This window comes from Narcine bancroftii, chromosome 3 (assembly GCF_036971445.1).
Source record: "Narcine bancroftii isolate sNarBan1 chromosome 3, sNarBan1.hap1, whole genome shotgun sequence".
Classification (NCBI taxonomy): Eukaryota; Metazoa; Chordata; class Chondrichthyes; order Torpediniformes; family Narcinidae; genus Narcine; species Narcine bancroftii.
In genome coordinates, this window is record NC_091471.1 from 240048001 (window position 1) to 240069681 (window position 21681).

At 48.7% G+C, this 21681-nt stretch overlaps 1 protein-coding gene across 12 annotated transcripts in view; it reads right to left on the reverse strand.

Annotated features, from left to right (window-relative positions):
* The window catches only part of smarca4a (SWI/SNF related BAF chromatin remodeling complex subunit ATPase 4a), a 131412-nt gene that overhangs the window by 64881 nt on the left and 44850 nt on the right, over positions 1-21681 (reverse strand). For 9 of the 12 annotated variants that reach the window (XR_011354268.1, XM_069927237.1, XM_069927243.1 and 6 more), the window contains 11 exons: positions 21177-21303; positions 15527-15700; positions 12584-12757; positions 11732-11899; positions 10220-10270; positions 9124-9254; positions 6729-6786; positions 6258-6317; positions 2269-2390; positions 1901-2051; positions 316-479 (listed from right to left, as the gene is read on the reverse strand). Coding sequence is in view for 11 of the 12 variants with exons in the window: in XM_069927237.1 (XP_069783338.1) it covers positions 316-479; positions 1901-2051; positions 2269-2390; positions 6258-6317; positions 6729-6786; positions 9124-9254; positions 10220-10270; positions 11732-11899; positions 12584-12757; positions 15527-15700; positions 21177-21303 (1380 nt within the window). In the remaining variant the exon portion in view is untranslated. The remainder of the gene's footprint in view (positions 1-315; positions 480-1900; positions 2052-2268; positions 2391-6257; positions 6318-6728; positions 6787-9123; positions 9255-10219; positions 10271-11731; positions 11900-12583; positions 12758-15526; positions 15701-21176; positions 21304-21681) is intronic. The other 3 variants (XM_069927246.1, XM_069927245.1, XM_069927244.1) reach the window with 1 other exon arrangement.

The window sequence follows — 21681 nt, forward strand, 5'->3', positions numbered from 1 at the left end:
GGGGAAGCCTCCAGACCAGAGGTTGGGGGGGGGGAGGGGTGTAACGATAAGGTGCCACAGTGGTGGTAATGGTGTAAATGGAGAAAGTATGTAAAAATATACAATGTTGGGAATGTATGGACTGACACTAAGGGTGTGAAGAATCTCTGAACCAATCATTTGTGAATAAAGTCTATTTTTGGTTAAAAAGAATTTCTTTGGAAGGAATGGCAATGGGAAATGGGTGGATAAGAGGGAGGGGGTTTTCCAGAAATTCTTGTCACGATTCCTGCCTCACGCTCCAGGACGTAGAGAGGTGTGCAGAGAATTCCTTACGAAAGGGGCACAATGATGAGGAAGGGCCCATTGATGCGCTTGTGTTCCATGAGGTATGTGATGAGGGCGATGGTCTGGATGGTCTTCCCCAGACCCATTTCATCAGCGAGGATTCCATTCAGGTTGTTGTTGTACAGCGAGACGAGCCACTCCAGACCTTTCACCTGCGAGGCACACAGAATGGACATCGTGGTAAAAGGCTAATCAGCCCATTCCCACCGTACTAGCTCTTGCTCATTTACTGGGTTGTGATCGCCACCAAGGTGGAAATTTATCGTCCATCCCCATTTCCCTTTGGGATGTATGCATTGGGCTGCTTCCATGAACCTCTGAACTTCTGCTCCCTTTCTGGAGATGATATTTTCCCAAGTTAGGATGGCATATGTTCCTGTTCTTCACTCCCTTTCTTTCCCCTCCTGACATTTACCCATCTTCATCTCAATGCCATCCGTGCTAACTGTCCCAACTGCTTGCCAATACAAGGTCCCAGGTTCCTTCCATGTAATAATACAGTAAAGCTCTTGGTGTGCGGAATTTTTGGGGTGCGTGAGGAGATTCGGAATGTCACCAAAGACTTTGGAAAAATTCCACAGGTGTAGTGCAGAGAGCATTCTGGCTGGTTGCGTCACTGCCTGGTGCGGAGGCGACAACACCGGAGGTTGTTAACTCAGCCTGTGGCATCACGGGCACCATACTTCACTCAAGATGAAGAGCTGGCTGATGCTGCTTGCCGTCGGGGTAACTCTTTTAAAGTGTCTCCTTATCCCTGCTCAGTGAGAGTCACTCCAGTTAGAGGCTTTATCTGTAAACTATGGGGAGGAGGGGGTTAATTATCGATAATGTTATTGTTCATCTTTCGGCTAGCTCCGTGAAGGGGAGGAACCTGCAGATGCAGCGACGGTTAAATGATTTCAAAGAATGTGACTGAAAATAAAGTAAAACGCTTTAAGCTTTATACATTCATACAAGTGAAGTTTTTCCAGTATAAGTACAGCATTTTTGTCTTTTCAACTATTTATTCTTAATGCAGGTGTATTAGTTAAGCATGGTAAGAGTGAGTCTCAAGCAACCAGAAAATACACTGATCTGGCATCTACCAATCCCCATAGGTGCTGGATACAAAGTCTGTAGATGCTCTAATTGTAGCAAAAACACAGAAATGCTGGAGGAACTCAGCCAGTCTCACAGTGTCCTTAGCAGGTAAAGAGAAATAACCGACATTTCAGGCCTGCTTTTTCATACCGTGAAGGTGGTCTGTCCCTAAATGTCAGTTATTTCTCTTTTCCTCCTTTGGACGCTGCAAGACTGGCTGAGTTCCTCCAGCATTTCTGTTTTCTTTACCTCACACAGGATTGCTGGGCTGATCAGTGGGTCCACACTCTGAAGGGGAGATGCTCATGACACGTAATCCAACTGAGGATCTGCCTTCCTGTGCAGCAGAAGCACCCTGGGATTGAGGACTGTAACTGGTTGGTAAGCAGCTGAGGGTGACCTGTCTACTGTGGTGCAGTGCACACTTGGTGGCCAGTTGGCGAGTGAAGAGCTGGGCTGTCGGTAACGCACCTTCACCCACACCCTACTTTACCTGGTATTGCTTCAGTAAACCGTTCACCAGCAGAGTGGATTGGATGTCCACCCTCTCGGTCACCGCATGCGCTACTGCATAATAGGACTGCAGGCCGCGTATACTGGAGAGTGGCGCACTGTACTCATCATCCACGTCCTGCTTGGCATTCCTGCAACAGGCAAGTAGTCCTCGTCACACAAAGGAAAATCTTTAGCCACAGTGCATTAGATTTCCTCTTCCATTCCGTCCCGGATCCGTCCCCACACACTCCGTCCCGGATCCATCCCCACACACTCTGTCCTGACTCATTCCATCCCAGATCCGTCCCCACTCATTCTGTCCTGGATCCGTCCCCACTCATTCCGTCCCGGAGTTGTGACACTCACTCTATAATCTGCCTGGCATCCAGCTCAGACACCTCTTCGCTGTCCGGATCCTGAATTTTCTTCTTCTCCTCGGGAGCAGAAGGCAATGCTGATGGTGCTGCCGGCTCCTCCTCCTCCTCCTCCTGAATACAAAACAGAGCCATCCCCAGATCAGCGCACTGACGGCACACAGGTACCTGACTACCAGAGGCAATGACACTCACATTCCCCATGGGAGCAGACAGTGAATCATCATACCTTGACGGTCAGGATTTGGCAACGCCTGTGATTGTTGCCCATCCTTATCTCCCCTTGAGAAAGTGGTGACGAATCAGCCTCTTTCTTTAATGGCCTCAATACGGGGATGACTCTGCTGCCCCACTGGGAGAAGAGGGGACCCCAAAACCATACCCTGATGCTGAAGAGTTGGTCAGGGCGGCACATCACGTGGAAAATGCAGCCAAGCCAGGTGTGAAATTGGCTTTGTTTGGGACAGAGTGGGTAGGAATGAAAAATTTAAGGCAAAGAATGGGTGGGAACTGTCAAGAACATAATTATTGAATCATGTGTGGGGGTTATCCTGGAGCTGAATAGGTGGGATTCATTCTGGGTCAGAATGAGGGGGGGGGGGTCTAGAGAAGAGGTGAATTGTAACAGAATTGGGGGTGGGGGGGTCTAAAGCAGAGGTGAATGGGAACAGAATGGGGGGGTCAAGCAGAGGTGAATGGGAACAGAATGGGGGGTCTAGAGCAGAGGTGAAATGAGAACAGAATGGGGGGTCTAGAGCAGAGGTGAAATGAGAACAGAATGGGGGGTCTAGAGCAGAGGTGAAATGAGAACAGAATGGGAAGCTGGCTCTAAGGTGAATGGGAACTCAGAATGGGGGGGGGGGGGGTCTAGATCAGAGGTGCATGGGAACAGTTCTAGGAGTCATTCTGTGGCAGAATTGGTGTGTGTGTGTGTGTGTGTGTGTGTGTGTGTGTGTGTGTGTGTGTGTGTTCGTGTTCTAGACCAGAAATGCATCAACTGTTCTAGTACAGAAATGATTGAGAACAGTTCTAGATCAGTGGCTTTCAAACCATTTTTCCACACACATACCACCGTAAGTAATCCCTTACTAATCACAGATCACCTATAGCCAGTCTCTTGCTCTTCAGATGGGCAATTCCAAGTCGTAACAGCTCAATGAACCAACGGGTAAACAGTGCCTGTGTCTCCCCATTTTTGACGTATCAGCCAAGGCACAGATGGGTTCAGACCAGATGGGGGCTTTGGAGGAGATGGTGGAAACTCAGTCCACCAAGGAACATGTTCTTAGATGCAGTAAAACCTCTGGTATCCGGCACCTGTGGGGATTGGTAGATGCTGGAGAAGTGCATTTTCCAGTTGCTTGAGGTTGTATGATTGGCGAATTAACAGCGGAGTGTGCTAACTTTAAACCTGTATTTTTTGCTTATCTATTTTCTGCAAATTTTTGTTGGCTGCTTGAATTCCGGACAACAGGGATTTTACTGTATTTGACTTGTTCCTTTTATACATTTAAAACCACAAAAATACTGGAGGAACTCAGTTGGTCTCGTGGTGTCCAAAGGAGGTAAAGATACATTCCTGATGTTTCGGGCCTAATCCCTTCTTCAAGGGCAAGGGGAAGAGTACAGACCAACAGACAAAGGTGTCAATTGGCTATGGAGAGGACAGGAGAGAGGGAAGGTGAGAATTGATGGGGAGGTTTGGCTCTGGGGAAACAGAGGGACTAGAGGAAAGGAGACATTGGGATAGGTGAGGGGAGGGGGCTAACAGAAACCAGAGAGTCAACGTTAATGCCATTAGGATGGAGGTCAACAAGGGAATGGGATGGGGAATTGAAATGGGTATTATATACTTATTCCTGTTCTCAAGAAGGTGGGTAAGAGCGGCAAGACCTCTGTTTATTTCCCAATACTGAACCAAGGAAGTCGTTAGTCAACCGCACTGTGCCCAGACAGCAGATACCCTCCCTGCGTGATATGAGGGAGCTAGCCATTTATCTCACAGTCAGCATCGCAGAGACTGGTTTCCTGCTTACCGAATTCAAGGCACTTGCATTTAAAATCCCTGCGGTCAGATTCAAACATGCACTTCTGAATTGATGCTGCCTGTCATTGGATGTTAGTCTAGTTGGTCAACAATGACGCTAAATCCACGTTTGAAACTTTCCTCAAATGCTTTTTGCGTTGGAAACATTACTGAGTTGAGTACTTTGAGTGGTTGCTAGATAACGATGGACAGTAACAAATTGCTGTATGCTGACTTCCTTCACTGGGACCTCTCCTTCCCTATACTTCTGGAGGACCCCAGAGTTATAAGAGCAGGGATGTGATGTTGAGGCTTGATAAGGCACTGGGGTTCTAGGACAAGAGGGCATAAATTCAAGATTCAAGGGCGCCCATTTAAAACAGAAATGGGGAGGAATTTCTTTAGCCAGAGAGCAATGGATCTCTGGAATTTGCTACCATGGGCAGTTGTGGAGCCAGAGTGTTGGGTGTATGTGAGGCAGAGATTGATAGGTATTTGAATAGTCAGCTTATGGAGAGAAGGTAGGGAATGGGACTGAGTTGGAGAATGTATCAGCTCATGACGGAGCAGACTCGAAGGGCCGAATGGCCTGCTTCTGCTCATATACCTTGTGGTCTGATAAGTTAGCAGCACGGCTCTGATTAGACAAGGGGAGATCATTAAGCGACCAGTCCACACGTCACTGCAATGTGTCAGTAATTTACAAGCACGTCACTGTTAAGGAATCAATAGGTGATTAATTAGATAAGACACAAAATTAAGTCTCTATTGGCAGATCAATTCTCCATCCTGAGTCATCATGTTTCAGTGGACGTCTCCAGGATGTTCATGACTAGGTGGGGAACGCACTGAATAAAACATCAGCTTTTCCAACTCCCCTGATCAATCTCCCTGGATAACTTTGAGACGTTACACCAGCAGTAAATTTAGCCAGCACCACATTCAGAAAGAGAAGTGCTCCAGGTCAAACACTTGTCAGGAGGGTCTCTGATCAGAGACCTTAATACTGTTTCTCTTTCCGCAGCTGCTGCCTGACTTGTTGAGTGTTTCCACCACTTGCTGGGGTTTTATTTTGAGACCTGGGCAGCGTGATTAGAGCAGCACTGTTACAGCGCCAATGACTGCCCGTGCTACAAGGAGTTTGTAAGTTCTCCCCGTCTGCGTGGGTTTCCTCCGGGTGCTCCAGTCCTCCCATTTTTCAAAAGGATTAAATTTTAAATTTAAATGTAGACATAAAGCATGGTAACAGGCCCTTTCAGCCCACAAGCCCGCCCCACCCAATTTACCTACAACTATTGGTACATTTTGAATAGTGGGAGGAAACCGGAGCCTCCAGGGAAAACCTGCAGACAGAGGGAGAATGTACAAACCTCTTACAGTCAGTGCGGGATTCGAACTCCAGTCCCGATCGCTGGTGCTGTATCCACCTTGCTTACTGTGCCACCCTGGGAGGTTAATTGGTCAGAGGGGTGTGTGTATTTGTGCAGCGCGGTCTTATGGGCCAGAAGGGTCTGTAACCGCGCTGCGACTCTAAATTTTAAATAGAATTCCAGCCATCTGCAGTTTTATCATTTTAACAATTCTGGAGGGTTGAATTTCAGCCACTTCTCCCCATTACATTAGTGCTGGAGTAGAGTCTGGCATGAAACTTGCCCACCCTGGGTGAGAATGGGTAACATGATGACGAGAATAGCATAATTAATCGTAAGTTTCATTATGTCGTATACAACTGGCACAGACTCTTACATGTGGCAAGCACCTCACACAATTAAGAGAAGATTCTGCCCTGTTAATTGAGCCATCCTGATAAGACACCAGAGGCCTGGCCAAACAGCAGAGTAAGTTACGGGCTGAGACGAGCTTGGCATCCCAAACCTGGTGCAGAACCAGCCCGCTCTGCTCACAAAGCAACGTGAAGACTCGCGGAACCCTTACGCTTGTTCTAATGTGCTTACCAGCAGTCCCGAGCGAGACCTGTCCTCCGACATGATTAGCGGCCTCCAGTCTGTCGTATCCTGACGTGATTTTAAAGACAGTTCATGAAAAAAAATAAAAGCACTGCATCCAAAAATCAACAGTTTGCAGTTGCTGGTCTCCAGCCAACGGCATGCTCTGTCCACTCCTGCAGCATGTTAAAGCTACAAGTTGTAAAAACTTTAAAATGCTACTGATGGACACTGCATTGATACGATGCGATATTATGACCACTGCTTTTATTACTGAGCAGCTTCAAAACAATTGAGGATATATTTTTTAAAAATAAACTTCAAAAAAACTGGAAGGTACGCTGGGCTTTGTGGGGGGGAACAGCTCCCGTTTCGACGCACCCTGTGCTCTGTCTGTCCAGCTTCTCGATGCATGTTGTAACGAGAGCTCCTGCTCACCTGAGTTTAGACTCTTTGCCTCCCCTTCTGCTTTGCACTCACCTCTTCCTCTTCCTCAGAGCCGGTGTCTTCACTGTCAGAGCGTGGGGCCACCTCATACCTGCTCGCAAGAAATGAGGGCGGTCACAGACGGAGAAGCGATTTGGAGAGGGGTGGGTGAGGGCTGCTGAGGGGAGCATAGGTAACAATGTGGCATGTGTGATGGTGGGGCAGGGGGAGATGTTTCCCTCAATTTTTCCCTTGTTCCGTATTTGACGCCACAGGTTGTCACGGTTAGTGTACCACCGGTTAGCACAACGCTGTTATAGTCCCAGGAAGCCACTGTGCTCTATTCCTTGAATTTAGAATTAAGAGGAATGAACTCAAACATACAGGATCTCAAACATACAGGATCCTATGTACTATCCCACCAAGACCACCCGAAATTGGACGAGCAACACGATTTTCCATCTGGGCACCCTCCAGCCAGGTGGCAATTACATTGTCTTCTCTGGTCTCTGCTAACCGACTCTTCATTCTCCCTCCCATCCCTTTCCCCCCACCGTCTTCTTTCCCTTAGCTCTCCTCCCTCTCCATTCCGAGCCGTCCCCCCCTCCGCCCTGTTCACTGGTGTGCCTTCCCTCCCTTATCCACCTATTACCTCCTGCCTGTGGGACCGTGCCCCTCCCCCAATCCTTTCAGATCGGACGCCAGCCGACATTTCTCCACACCTTGATGAAGGGCTCAAGCCCAAAATGTTGATTATGTAACTTTATCTTAGCTGTATAGTTCAGGCATCCGCCTACATTTTACTTTTACCTTTGATCCCGAAACATTGGTTACGTTCCTTTAAATTTACTATATAAAGGACACCGCTTGACCTTCTGAGTTTCTCCAGCATTGTGTTTCAACTTTAATACAGAATCCTAAGGCGCTTGATAGGTGGATATTGAGATGCCTTCACAAGTGGGAGAGTCACGAACAAGCGGACGTCACTGCCCGATAAGGGCTGTCATTTAAAACTGGGCTACGTTGAAATTCAAGTGTCAGTGCATGGAAACAGGCCTCTCAGCCTATCTTGGCCATGATGACCAAGGCTCTCCTATTGCTCTAAACCTTTTCCAATCTACGAACCTGTCTAAAATGTCTTTTGAACATAACAATTCCCCCACCCTTTACCTCTCCCCCGGCAGCTCGTTCCATCAACCCACCACCCTCTGGGTGAAGCAAGTTCTTCTTCTCTGAGGACGGTGAACTTCTGGAATTTTCAGCCCCAAGAGTAGCAGAGGCCAGATCATTGGTGAAGGCAGTTTCAGGAATAGAGGGCTATTAGAATCAGAATGATTGTCATGAGAGTCACGTGTTGTTTTGCAGCAGCGTCACTCATTAGTGCAAACATAGGAGAAACTGAGGGGGTGTCTGTGATTCATTGTCCATTCAGAAATCTGACGGTGGAGGGGAAGAAGCTGTCCTTGTGCTGCTGGTCTTGATCATTCATCAACACCATCCACAAACTCGCTGACGATACCACGGAAGTGGGATGTATATAATGAGCAAACAGGAAGGAAAATGAAAACTTGGCTGAACGATGCACCAACAACTACCTCACATGCAATGTCACCAAAACCAAGGAGCTGACTGTTGACTTCAGGAAGGGAAAACCAGAGGTTTTATTGATCTGTGATCATCGGTGGAGGTGGAGAGGGCGAGCAAATTTATGTTCTTGGGAGCCACTATCTGGGAGGTCATTTCCTGGACCCAAAGCACTAACAGCACCGTGAAAAGGTGCCTCTACTTCCTCAGGAGTTGGCGGGGGTTTGGTATGACATCGTAAACCCTGGCAAATTTCTACAGGAAAGTGCAATGACCGGCTACATTAAGGTCTGGTGTGGGGACACCAATACCCCTGAGTGGAAATCCCTGCAAAAGGTAGTGGACATAGCCCAGTGCATCACACGCAAAACACTCCCCACCATCGAAAACATCTATGGAAAACGCTGCCGTCAGAGAGCAGCAGCAATCAACAAGGATCCACACCACCCAGTGCACGCTCTGTTCTCGCTGCTGCCATCAGGAAAGACATCTAGGGGCCACAAGTCTCGCACCACCAGGTTCAGGAACAGCTGCTCCTCCTCCACCATCAGACTCCTCAACAACAATCTCAAGCAGAGACTCAGTTAAGGACTCTCACTTGTGCACTTTATTGATTTTCTTTGCTCTCCCTGTATTGCACGGTCAGTTGGTTTACATTTCTTTATATGTGTACGTTGAGTACAGTTTTTTTTCACTACCATAAGAGGCCATTCTGCCTGGCCCACAGGGAAGGAATCTCAGGGTTGTATGTGATGTCATGTATGTTCTCTGACAATAAATTTGAAATCTGAATCTGAGATCAGCCAGCATCATATTGAAGGGTGAGGCAGAATAGACTGCCTTCTCCTGGTTCTCGTGCACTCACCCGGGGTTCATTTCCAACCAAGCGTCCAGCTGTCCGGTCTTCGGTGCCTCAGCTCCGGACAGGATCCGGCCACTCTCCACGTGAATCACTTTCACCGGCAGGTCACTCATCTGGCTCGTCTCGTCCAAGAGCTGAAGCCGAGAAATGTTTCCCAGTAAGGTAAGGCTCCGCCGCCTCCCTGCACCCCCCGCCACGCCAGTCCACGTCTCCTCCCCCACCGATCTTGTCCCCCTTTCCCTTGGAGGGACAGACATTCCACGGAGGGGAGCAAAGATTCGCTTGACTTGCTCCAGGTAATCAGAGATTGATCAATTAAAGATGGGCTAGAGATGGGAGAATGGAGATTGGGAATGATAGATAGACTTTTTCTGACTACGATGAAGAGGTGGAGAAATATTTGGAATTCTCTGCACTGGAGAGCTGTCATTCAAAATATTGACTGACACCTACTGACTGCAAGACGGTTAGATGGGGCTGAATTCGTCAGGTGCGTCCTAGAAGGATTTCTGACACAGTATGTGGACCGGCCGCTGAGAGGAGGCCCCATTCTGCATCTAATTCTGGGGAATGAACCTGGTCAGGTGGAGGACCTCTCAGTGGGGGAGCATTTCGGTGCGAGTGACCACAACTCCCTGAGCTTTAGCGTAGCTATGGAAAAGGATAAAACTAGACAAAATGGGAAAGTACTTAATTGGAGAAGGGCTACTTACGATGGGATGAGGCAGGAACTAGCGAGAGTAAATTGAAAACAGATGTTCAAGGATGAAAGCCCAGAAGTAACATGGAGAAAGTTTAGGGGTCACGCGCTTCCCTGAATTGCGGAAGCAGAGACTACATTAGGAGCAAGTGCTGGCCCATCACAGCGAGGCTGCAGGGTCATGGACGCCAACCCACCCACAGGGTTAAGGACGCCAAACCTCCCACAGTGTCACGGACACCAACCCTCCCACAGGGTTCTCGCCCCAGAGGAACGGTGGGCACTGACAGCTGACTCAGGTCCCACATTAAAAAGGGTCAAGAGGCAGCAGTTTGTGGATATCGGTCGGAGTCATGGGCTGGGGTCCAGGGCATCATCAGCACTTCCCCAAACACTCACCTCACTGTCAGAACCAACAGTGGAGCCCAGGCCATCCACGTTTTCCTGCTTCTGTTTGAAAACAAAGGGGGAACTTTAGAAAGGGAAGAAGGCGTATAGTGTGTTGTCTCCCCGTGGCTCCTGGATCATGAGAATGTAGGAATGTTATCCCACCACACCATGGAGCTTCGGGGTGGTGGCTCTGTCCACTGGGGTCCAGACCATCTCATCCAGAGGAACCCAAATCCCCCAACTCCAACTGAAAAGAATATGGAGGAGAGGAATGGAAAGGAGAGGAGTGTAGGGTTGGAAAGGAGAGAAGTGGAGGGGTGGAGAGGAGAGGAGTGGAGGGGTGGAGAGGAGAGGAGTGGAAAGGAGAGGAATGGAGGGGTGGAGAGGGGAGGAGTGGATGGGTGGAAAGGTGAGAAGTGGAAAGGTGAAAAGGAGAGGGGTGGAGGGGTGGAAAGGAGAGGGGTGGAAAGGAGAGGGGTGGAAAGGAGAGGGGTGGAGGGGTGGAGAAGAGTGGAGGGGTGGAAAGGAGAGGAATGGAGGGGTGGAGAGGAGAGGAGTGGAGGGGTGGAGAGGAGAGGAGTGGAGGGGTGGAGGAAGAGGAGTGGAAAGGAAAGGAGTGGAGGGGTGGGGATTGAGTGGAGGGAGAGGAGTTGAGGGGTGGAAAGGAGAGGAGTGGAGGGGTGGAAAGGAGAGGAATGGAGGGGTGGACAGGAGAGGAGTGGAGGGGTGGAAAGGAGAGGTGGAGGGGTGGAAAGGAAGGGCGCTGGAAGACTGCAAGGACAAAACGCACATGAAATTCACATTTGAGACTGCCCCACCATTGAAAAAGCGTGCAGTCTTCTCAAACTTAGTGGGGACCTGGTCCTTGGTGGTCAGGGTTTTGCTTCACACTTGTGACTGGTCAACTAAATGGCTGTGGACAGCATAACCCAAGGGGCAGAGCTGGGAACCTGGGTAGATCTATCTCTCAGTTGTGATTGGAAGGAGTCAAAAGGCTGTGAGTCTGCACCCCGATCGTGGAGGGTGTGGAATGATCTGCCAGAGGGTGTGGTATACGTGGCACAATAAAAACATTTAAAAGACAATCAGACAGGTACGTGGACAGGATCAGGGCATCACAAAAACCAACCTCCGCTCCATCTACACCGTTTACTGTCTCAGCACACTTCCCACAGATTAAAGGGCTGCCCACCATTATATTTTAATAGCTCGTTACTGGAGACCAAGATCCTTGGAGTTCTCTGAAGAAGAGACCAATTCCCTCACGTCAGGAAGGCCCAGCAGCTGACCTGAGAAGACTTGAGGCAGACAAGGCTACCGGCCACCATCCTGCCAACTTTCTACAGGAGCATGGTTGCTGCAGAGCATTGGATTGGAGGTCCACAGGACCAGAGAGAATTCGATCCAATTTACTGGAATAAGCTACTCCCATCAGGAAAGAGATACCGGAGTAGCAAAACCAGCATCTCTAGGTGAGGGGACTGCACTTCCTGCTCTGGCTGAGACCTCCGCTTCCCTCACCTTCTTCTTCTTTTTCTTCTTTTTCTCTTTCGCTGCCTGCGCTGCTTTGTGCTGTCGGACCAGCTCGGTCAGGTTGGCCACGTACTCATCTGTCTGTTGCAGCAGGTAAGCCAATCGCCGGTCTTTCTTCTGGTCGATCAGTTTCCGATAGCCTTCCTCATCTTCTGCCTATGGGGGGGAAGGGAAGAAGGGAGCAGAGAGAGAGAGAGAGAGAGTGTGTGTGTGTAGGAGAGGGAGAAAAAATAATGTATGGGAAGATGATGGAAAGAGGATGGGGAAAAGGGTGTGTGTGAGAAGAAAGAGGGGATGAAGGAGAGTGTGAAAGGATGAGGGAGATGGAGGGGAAGAGTGGTATGAGAGAAATAAAGGAGGGGGAAGATAAAGAGACAGTGGGGAGAGGATTTAAAAGAAAGAAATAGAGGGATGACAGAGAGAAAATAAACAAAAGAAAGACAGCAAGGTAGTGATGGAGAATGGGGAGAAAGAGAGTGAGAGAGAGAGAAAGAAGTGGTAGAGGCAAATGAGAAAGATCAACAGGAGACAGACAAGGTGGAGAGAGAGAGAGAGATAGAGGATAGCAAGGGAGTGAGAGACAGACAGAGGGAGCAACACTTTAATAAATCACTCGCACTCTCATGAGCCATATTGCTGCCCCAATCGTTCCCCATCTATCCCCAAGTATCGCTGTACAGTTGATTTATGCACAGGATTGGATGGAGTGCTGCCCCATCCCATGGTTGAACATCATGCACGATTTAACATCTGGGTGGGACATCCCAGAGGGCCAATGGAGGCACAGAGTTGGCAGAACCAAGCAAAGGGAATGGTCGGGTGGAGAAAGGTGCAACTCACCATAAGCCTCCTCATCCTCTCCTTCTCGATCCGTTCATTCTCCTTCTTCTGCTCTCGCTCGGTGTTGGCATGATAGGTGGCCACAGCCTTGGTCAGTTTCTGTATCTTTCCCGTGACGGACCGGTGATACTCCTTAAAGTCCTTCGCATGCTGCAGGATGCTGTTGAGGTATTCCTGTTGAGTGCAAGAACGAGCCACAGGGTCAGTGGTCCAATTTGTGTCTTGACAAAAGCAAATGGAAGGCAGTGAGAAGGGATGAACAATGCTTGATCGCTCACCATCACCAGCCAGAGGGTGAAACCTCCCATATTCACATCTGTCCATGTCCCACCAGACCACTTGCAAATTGGAGGAACAACACTTGATTCCATCTGGGCCCTCTCCAGCTGGATGACATTAACGTCGACTTCTCTGGTTTCTGCTAGACACTCCCCGTTTTCCCTCCCATCCCCATCTCCCTTTCCTCCAGCTCTCCACCCCTCTCTCCATTCACCGACCCATCCCCCTATTTGTTGGTGTGCCCTCTCTCCCTTATTCATCTGCCTGTGGGACTGTGCTCCTTCCTGCCTCTCCCTCCCCACCATTTTGTTCGGGGTCAAGCCCAAAATGTTGGTTATGTATCTTTATCTTTGCTATTTGACCTGTTAAGTTTACTTAAACTACCCTATTGGAACCACAGCCCTACAGCACAGGAACAGGCCCTTCAGCCCATCTAGTCTGTGCCAAACTATTCTTCTGCCTTGTCCCACTGACCTGCACCCAGACCAGATCCATCCAAACAGCACGGTTGGCATAGCAGTTAGCGCAACACCTTTACAGCACCAGCGATCGGGATTGTCTGTAAGGAGTTTGTACATTCTTCCCGTATCTGCATGGGTTTTCCCCGGGGCTCCGGTTTCTTCCCACCATTTGAAATGTATGGTTAATTTGGTGTAAAGTGGGCAGCATGGACTCATGGGCCGAAATGTCTAAATTTTAAAAAATGTTTTAAATAAATTTCCCATCCACACACCCATCTAATCTGTTAAATGTCAAAATTGAGCCCATTGGATCCACACTCTCACCACTCTCTGTGTGAAGAAGTTCCCCCCTCTTCCCACAAATGTTCCCTTTAAACCTTCCTCCCTTAATACAGGTCCTCTAGTTCTTGTCTCTCCAAACCTCAGCGGGGAAAACCTGCCTGCATTTACTCCGTCTCTCTCCCTCAAAATGTGATCATCCAAACTCAAGTCGCTCTTATCGGAGACGTCGCCTGCACTTAATGATATCACAATTCAATCGAGTCAATCGCCATTTGACGTTTCTCGAAAGTCCACAGTTGCATCGTTAGTTTGTCCATGCTTTCAAATAATCCTAGCACTTCTCGATGTTCTGAATCACCCTGCAGCGTATTGTGACCTCGGCTTCTATAATCCTTTACAGTGCTGTTTATAGAGTACAGCAGTTTGCGTAACAGAATTTGCAAATCAATGCCAAAAAAAATTGTGAGATATGCAATAAAAATTCACTCTTAGAACATCACAGCACAGTCTAGGCCCTTCAGCCCTCAGGGTTGTATTGACCTATGTATTCCTACCAAAGGAAAAGTATTAAACCCCTCCCTACCTCATAACCCTCTATTTTTCTTTCATCCATGTGCCTAAGACACTCCATTCCCCTCCTAAGGGATGTTTTCGATGCAGCCGGTCCAGGCATCCTCTTTATTACTAACAGTTCCTTAGCCACTGGGACAGTTCCAATGTGCTTTAAGCGTTGCTGTGGTCCAGCCCCTCCTTTAAAAACCCAACCTAGACCCCTATTTCTAAAGTCAAAGGTCCTCAGAAAAAGTTGACCTTAGCCAATTGTTGGCCTACCTACATCAAAAAAACATATCCGAAAGATTCCAGTCAGGTTACAAGGCCCACCACAGCACAGAGTCGGCCTTGCAATGAGCTGGTCCTCACCACTGACTCAGGAAGCTTTGCCATTCTAATCCTCTCCAACTTTAGCGCAGCGTTCAATATGGTGGATCACGCTATTTTAATAGATCACCTCTGGCAGAGGGTCAGGGTCGACGGCCCGGTCCTGAACTGGTTTAAATCTCATCTCAGTGATTGGACTTTCTCAGTCAATGTGGGCAAATTTTCATCTTCGTCTGCTGTCCTTTCCTGCGGGGTCCCATGAGGGTCAACTTTGGCTATGTCATCCAAAAACACAGCATCTCCTTCCACTGCTATGCTGATGACACCCACTTCTATCGCACCTTGAAGCCCGATGATCTAGCAAAGATAACCAGCCTCATCGACTGTCTGGAGGACAAAGTGTTGGGTGGATCAAAACAAAGGCAAATCAGAGATCATCCTCAGATTTGGCCCCCAACTTCACCAAAATTATCTCCAATACCCTTGGCAACATCCACCCTCATTAAACCACATGCCAAATCCCTTAATGTGATATTCGATTCCACCTTCAAGTTTGACAAACAAGTCAAAGTAGCAGTAAAATCTGGCTTTTAGACGACTCTCTCTTTACATGGGAAATAGTCAATCATTATCCTGTCTGCATCTGGTTCAGAATGCTGCAGCCAGGCGCCTGATAGGAGCCCTATCACCCTTATTCTCGCCTCCCTCCACTGGCTGTCAGTTCGGCCCAGGATAGATTTTAAAGTTCTCCAGTTTAGTTTACAAAGCCATCAATGGACCAACCCCCTCCTACATCCCCAATCGACTAACGCCCTACTCCACTTCAAGACCCCTCAGGTCGGCCGATTTTGGGCTCTTGGTTGTTCTGCACTCAAATCACAAATTCAGGGGAGATTGCGCCCTCGCAATAGCGGCCCCCAAACTGTAGGACAACAATCCTCCCTCCAGCAAATCAGCCCCTTCCTTTAACTTCTTTAAATCCATGTTGTATGTACAATTCTAAACTGACACCGTGCGGTGACGCGTTCGATTGGAGAGTCACCTGGTGTTTCTGCCTGCGCTTCCGCTCCTGCTCAATCTTCTGCTGCTTCTCCAGTTTCTCGGTGATGCGAGCCTCGCGGAGGGACTGCCTCTTGCTGCGCTTGTAGGCCTTGGCGTTCAGCGCCGTCTCCAGGGCCGTGTCCCGCCGCATGCACACCACCACCTCTTGACGGAGCTGAGGACCAAAGAGAGAAGTGGCACATCACCCTCCGGCTCAGAAAGTCAACATTCAACATTACACCTGGGTGGCGCTGGGCCGTGTCTTAAATTCGCAGGCAAAATCATATTCTTACCTCACATTTACTAACGGTGAATGAAGGGCCAAGGCAACTGCCCCAATGGGTCATGGAAATGGCGATGCCTGGTGCCCCACTGGCTGCTGAGTAATGCACCGTTGGATAAAGGCTCTGCCTAATAGCTGGTAGTCTTGGAGACATGGCACAGAAACAGGCCCTTCGGCCTACAAAGTAAATGTTGACCATTAACCACCCACTTACACTCATCCCCACATTTTGGTTTATTCACATCACGTTAGAAGCCAATTCCAGCCATTTAAATCCATGCCGCCCAATTACACCCAAATTAACCTTCAATCCCCCCCACGTTTTGCAGGATAGAGGAAACTGGAACACCTGGAGGAAACCCCTGCAAGACACGGGGAGAACGTAAAAACTCCTTACAGACAACGATGGGATTCGAACCTAGATCACTGGCGCTGTAGTAGCATCACTCTAACTGCTATGCTAACTGTTCCGTATCTCAACTCCCCATGGATTCTACCACTGACCTATACACTAACAAGGAGCCAATTGCCACTGTCAGTGATGGATACTGGGATGGACCAGTGGGGGGGCAGTGTAATGGATCCTCAGGATCAAGGCAGGCACAATTAGCTTGAGTGCCGTCAGGGTGGGGAGGAGAGCAAGATCCACGCCTCTGTAGCCTGACAGCCCCCTGCAGCTGGGCTCAAAACATGAAGCGAGTGGGAAGAATGGCGAGGGGTTAGCCTACAAGGAGCGATTGCATCTCCTGGGACTAAACCCGCTGGAATTTAGAAGAACAAGAGAGAATCTTGTAGGGAAAATAGAGGGTTAAGAGTGTGTGGTCAGGAAAAAAAGATTGTTGTAGAGTTGGTCAGCACAACATTGTGGGCCGAAGGGTCTGTTCCGTGCTGTATTGTAGAAACATATAAAAGGTTCCATTATTGTCATGCAATACAACATTTAGAATGTAACGTACATGAAATTTTTTGACTTTTGGCAAACAGAGAGTCGCCACTTTGTCCAACGTACCTCACAATATGAAAGGAATAGATAAGATAGAAGCAGGGAGATTGTTTCTAGTGGCAGACGAGACTCAAACGAGGGACAGGGCCTCAGGATTTGGAAGAGTAGGTTTAAGACGGAGATGAGGAGGAACTGCTTCTCCCCAAAGAGCAGTGAATCTGTGGAATTGTCTGCCCAAAGGAAGCAGTGGAGGCTTCCTCACAAAGTGTATTAAGTCACAGAGAGATTTCTTTGCATAGTAGGGCTATGGGCAAAAGGCGGTTGTGGAATGGGAGTCCACGCCAGATTATCTATGACCTTACTGAATGGTGGAGCAGGCTCGATGGGCCGGGACAGCCAACACCTGCTCCCGTTTCTTTTGGTCTCACGAAGGGGGCTAGCAGCTCTCGGACGGTCACAGGCCCGAAGGTCATTACGTGCAGGTGGCTGTGGAGAGGCAGAACATCCAGTCCACAACAGCCGAGTAACCAGAACCCATTCAAGCAACTTATAAAAAGACGTAGAACTGGGACCATCTGACCTAGACTGGCTTGCTTGGGACTGGTGCAGGGGACTGACTTGTTGCCCTGACTTCAAGAGATAACAGCCTCAGGAAAAAGGGAAAATGACAAAAGGACAGGAGGTTGAAGTTCCAACTTCGGTTTTTGGAGTTAGAGTTCAGATTCATTGTCAGGATACATACATAGCATCACATTCCTGCAGACCAGGAAGAATATATACTTATCGGTAATGCAAAAAAACTTTTCTCAAGAAGATACATATACAAAAGTGAGAAACGAAAACAAACTGACCAAGCAATATGTAAAATAAATATTCAATAATAAATAATGTGCGAAGTATGGGTCCTTAAATGAGTCCCTGATTGAGTTGGTGGTTGAGGAGTCCTGAAACTGGTGGGTGCGAGTCTTCTGGCCCCTACACCTCTTTCCTGATGGTAGCAGCCAGTGTGTGCTGCGGGGTGGGGATCCTCGATGATCGCTGCTGCTCATCGACGGCAGCGTTCCCTGTAGATGCTCTGGATGGTGGGGAGAGCTTTGCCTGTGATTTACTGGGCTGCATCTGCTACCTTTTGCAGGGGCTTTACGCTCAAAGGTATCGGTCTACCCGCACCAGAGCGTGATGCAGCCGGTCAGCACACTTTCCATGTCTGTAGAAATTTGCCATGGTTTTCGATGTCACCCCAAAGGAAGCAGAAGTGCTGAGGTGCTTTCTTCACCAAATCATTCGCGTGTTGTGTCCAGGAAAGATTCTCTGAAACAGTGAATCCCAGGAATTGTTCACCCTCTCCACCTCTGATCCCCCAAAGATTACTGGATCGGACACCTCTGGGTTGCCCATCCTAAATTTGGAAGGCAGGGTTCGCGGAACAGAGCAAGCGGCCCAGGTTTGAATCTGGCACTGTCTGTAAGGAGTTTTGTACTTTCCCCCTGTGTCTCCATGGGTTTCCTCCGTTCAAAACCTACTAGGGGTTGTATGTCATTGGGGTATTTGGGTGGCAGGTGGGCTGGAAGGGCCTTTTACCGTTCTGCATGTCCAAATTAATAAATTGAAACTGCTCTGAATTTTAATCTGCCAAACATGCATTCTGCAAAATTATTGTATATACAGGAACAGCAGATGCTGGAATATTGAACAAAGAGGACCTGGGTCGGGGCAGAGAGCTGGACAGTCAATGTTTGGGGTCGGGATCCTATTGAACGCTGCCAGAATCTCCACACTCTTCACCAGGGGCGCAGTGCTGCCAGAGGTCACCAGAGTGCCGCTCCGGCACCTCAGGGGGAAGCTCCGGCACCTCCTTGTCGCCGTTTTTGGTGAGCTCCGGCACCTAAAAAATTAGCCCCTGCACCCCTGCTCTTCACTGAGCTTGCTCCAGCTTTGCTTTGTTTGATCTTCATTAGTTTCACCCACTGATGAGGTTGCACTGCCCAAACGTACCTGCGGGTGGTGCTGCTGAGACCAGGAGCTACCCGAAGCTCAATGGCGACACCGTTTGGCGAGTGCACGTACTGCAACTGCCCGCATCTTGTGCTATTGTTATATAAAAAAAAACTTTAAAAAGACACTCAAACAAATTTTGAGGAAGATTCTGCACTGATGGTCCAATGTAGAGGTCCTTGGAATTATCAATTATTAAAAAAAGTTAAAAAAACAGGGACTATCTAAGCAGTTCAGGCAGCATTCGTTGAGATGAAGTTAACTGGTTCAGATCAGACAGCTGAACCTCTTAGTTCTGTTGCCTCGCAACACAAGTGGTCCAGGTTCTATCCTGATCTCCTACGTGGCCTGCGTGGGATTAGCGTTCCCCCCACCCTGTGGCCACGAAGGTTTCTCGGTGCAGAACTCTTAGGAAGAGTAATATGCGGGCAAAATGAGCGCGGGCATGGAGTTGAGTGAAACACGAAAGTCTGCAGACGCTGAGATTGTAGTAAGAGCACACCGAAACACTGAAGGAACTCAACCGGCCTTTTCAGCGTCCGTAGGAGGCAAAGATACATACATTGCCAATGTTTCGGACTGAGCCAGAAGCAGGAAATCTCAGAATCCAGACCAATGAAAGGTGTTAAGGGAGGAGGTGAGAATTTATGTCTGTGCGAAAGGAGACAGGGAAGGGGACAGAGCTGGGGGAAGGTGACTTGGGAAGAAGTGGGGGGGGGGTGGTGGTTTACCCAGAGAAATTGATATTAATGCCATCTGGTTGGAGGGTGCCCAGTTGGAAGATGAGCTGTTCCTCCAATTTGCGGGCGGGTAAAATGAATCGGGCTGAATGTCATGCTTAGTCCACTGCTGTTCCCTCTGTTGACCCACAGTTGTGCAGCTAAACACAGCTTAGTTCGCTGACGATATAACTGTGGTGGGCCCTATTAGTAAAAATGAGAATTCAGTGTACAGAGGTGCAGTCGCTCACGGACTGGTGCAGAGCTAACAACCTGTAACTGGACATTAATAAAACCAAAGAGATGGTTGTCAGAGGGCCTGGGGGAACCACACTCCGTTGACCATTGATGACTCCACTGTTGAGGTCATTAAGAGTATCCTTGGAGTGTACTTGGCGGAGAATCTCACCTGGTCCCTTAATACCCACTGCATAGCCAAGAAAGTCCAGCAGCTCCTCTATTCCTCAGCAAAGGCTGAGGAAAGTTCATCTCCCTCCTTCCATCCTCACTACATTCTACAGAGGATGTATCGAGAGCATCCTGTGCAACTGCATCACCACTTGTTTGGAAGCTGTACCTCCTCAGACCACAAGACCCAGCAGAGGATAGTGAAGTCAGCAGAAAAGATCGCTGGGGGCTCACTTCCTAGCATGAAGGACGTCTACAACACTCGATGCTCATGGAAAGCAATAAACCATATAACCATATAACCTTTTACAGCACGGAAACAGGCCATGTCGGCCCTTCAAGTTCGTACCGGTTCACTTGAACAACTAGAGCTGCCTTCTTTCGCCATCAGCAAGCATCTCAACAGCACAAAACACTACATTGTGAATGACTCCACACACCCCTTGTGTAAACCATTCTCCCTTCTGCCATCTGGTAGGAGGTACCGTGCACTCGGGCCAGATTGGGCAACAGGTTTTCCCCCCCAAGCCATCAGACTCCTGAATTCCCAGAACATTTGTGGATAGGGCACTGTGGACTTTTATTGAATACGTCTTAATATTTTAATGCGTTTAACTTCTATTCTAATTTATATTTATGTAAATTTGCTCCGTGTCCCTGGAGAAACACTGTCTCGTCTTTACCGAGCAAGCATGGGATAAACGATAAATAAAGGTGACTTGACTTGATGTAGCAAAGATAAAGAATCATAACCAATGTTTCAGGTTTGAGGCCTTCATCAGAGTACTTTGAGCTCCACACGTCAATGAAAGGCTCAAGCCCAAAATGCTGGTTCTGTACCTTTATCTGTGCTTTATGAAGTTCACTGTTTGACCTGCTCTGTTCTCCAGCTTTGTGTTTTTACTTGGCTTCATCCAGTTTCTTTGTTCTCACAGGGTGCATTCCCAGGATCTGCAGAGTGCAAAGGGGAACATTGTTCTGGTGAGGGGGGAGGGGGGGGGGGAAAGAGAGTACAGCAGCAGGGCTGAAGAATGAGGGCAGGAAACGAACAGAAACTCTGTGTGTGCACTCACAGTAAAGAGCCCGTTGCCATGGCAAGTGCTGCTGGGCATAGCTGTGAGTGGCAGGGCAGGTTTAGCCCACAGCGGGGAGCTGACAGCACGACCTCCAAATGCAACTGGCTGGAGGGATTCCACATTCAGAGAGGACGCAGTTGCCTTCGACTTTGTGGCGGAGACAGCGGGGACTCAAACCTCGGAGCAAAGCCAGCTGCGGAGGCGGAATTCCCTGCTCCAATACACACCTGCCTCTGAAAGTTAAGGAGTCGCAAGGCCTTGAGTTCAATGGTGGCTTTGGTGCGTAGGTCCCCTGCCAGTGAGCCGGGAAGGTTTTCCAATTCCTGGATCCGATGAGAAATCCTTGCTTGTAGCCTGCCGGACAGAACTGGACGTTAGCACTGTGAACCTAGCTATCACACGAAAGTCCTAGGAGTCAGGCTCCGATCAAGACTTTTAAAGGAAGTAACACAGAATTCTTCATGGTAGTGTCTTAATGGGAGGGGATGGGAGACAACAGTGGAGTGGAGTCAAAGCCAGGATAGATCGACCGCGATCTATGGCGGCACAGGCACGAGGCCACCATTTTCTTGCACCTCCTTTCACTTTACTTCGTCACAGAGCAGAGATATCCTACTGCAATTTTAATCAAACTCGATCATCTCCAGATGCGCTGTGACTATAGCAAAAACCCAAAAATTCTGGAGGAACTCAGCTGATCTCGCAGTGTCCCTGGGAGGTAACGGTGAATAA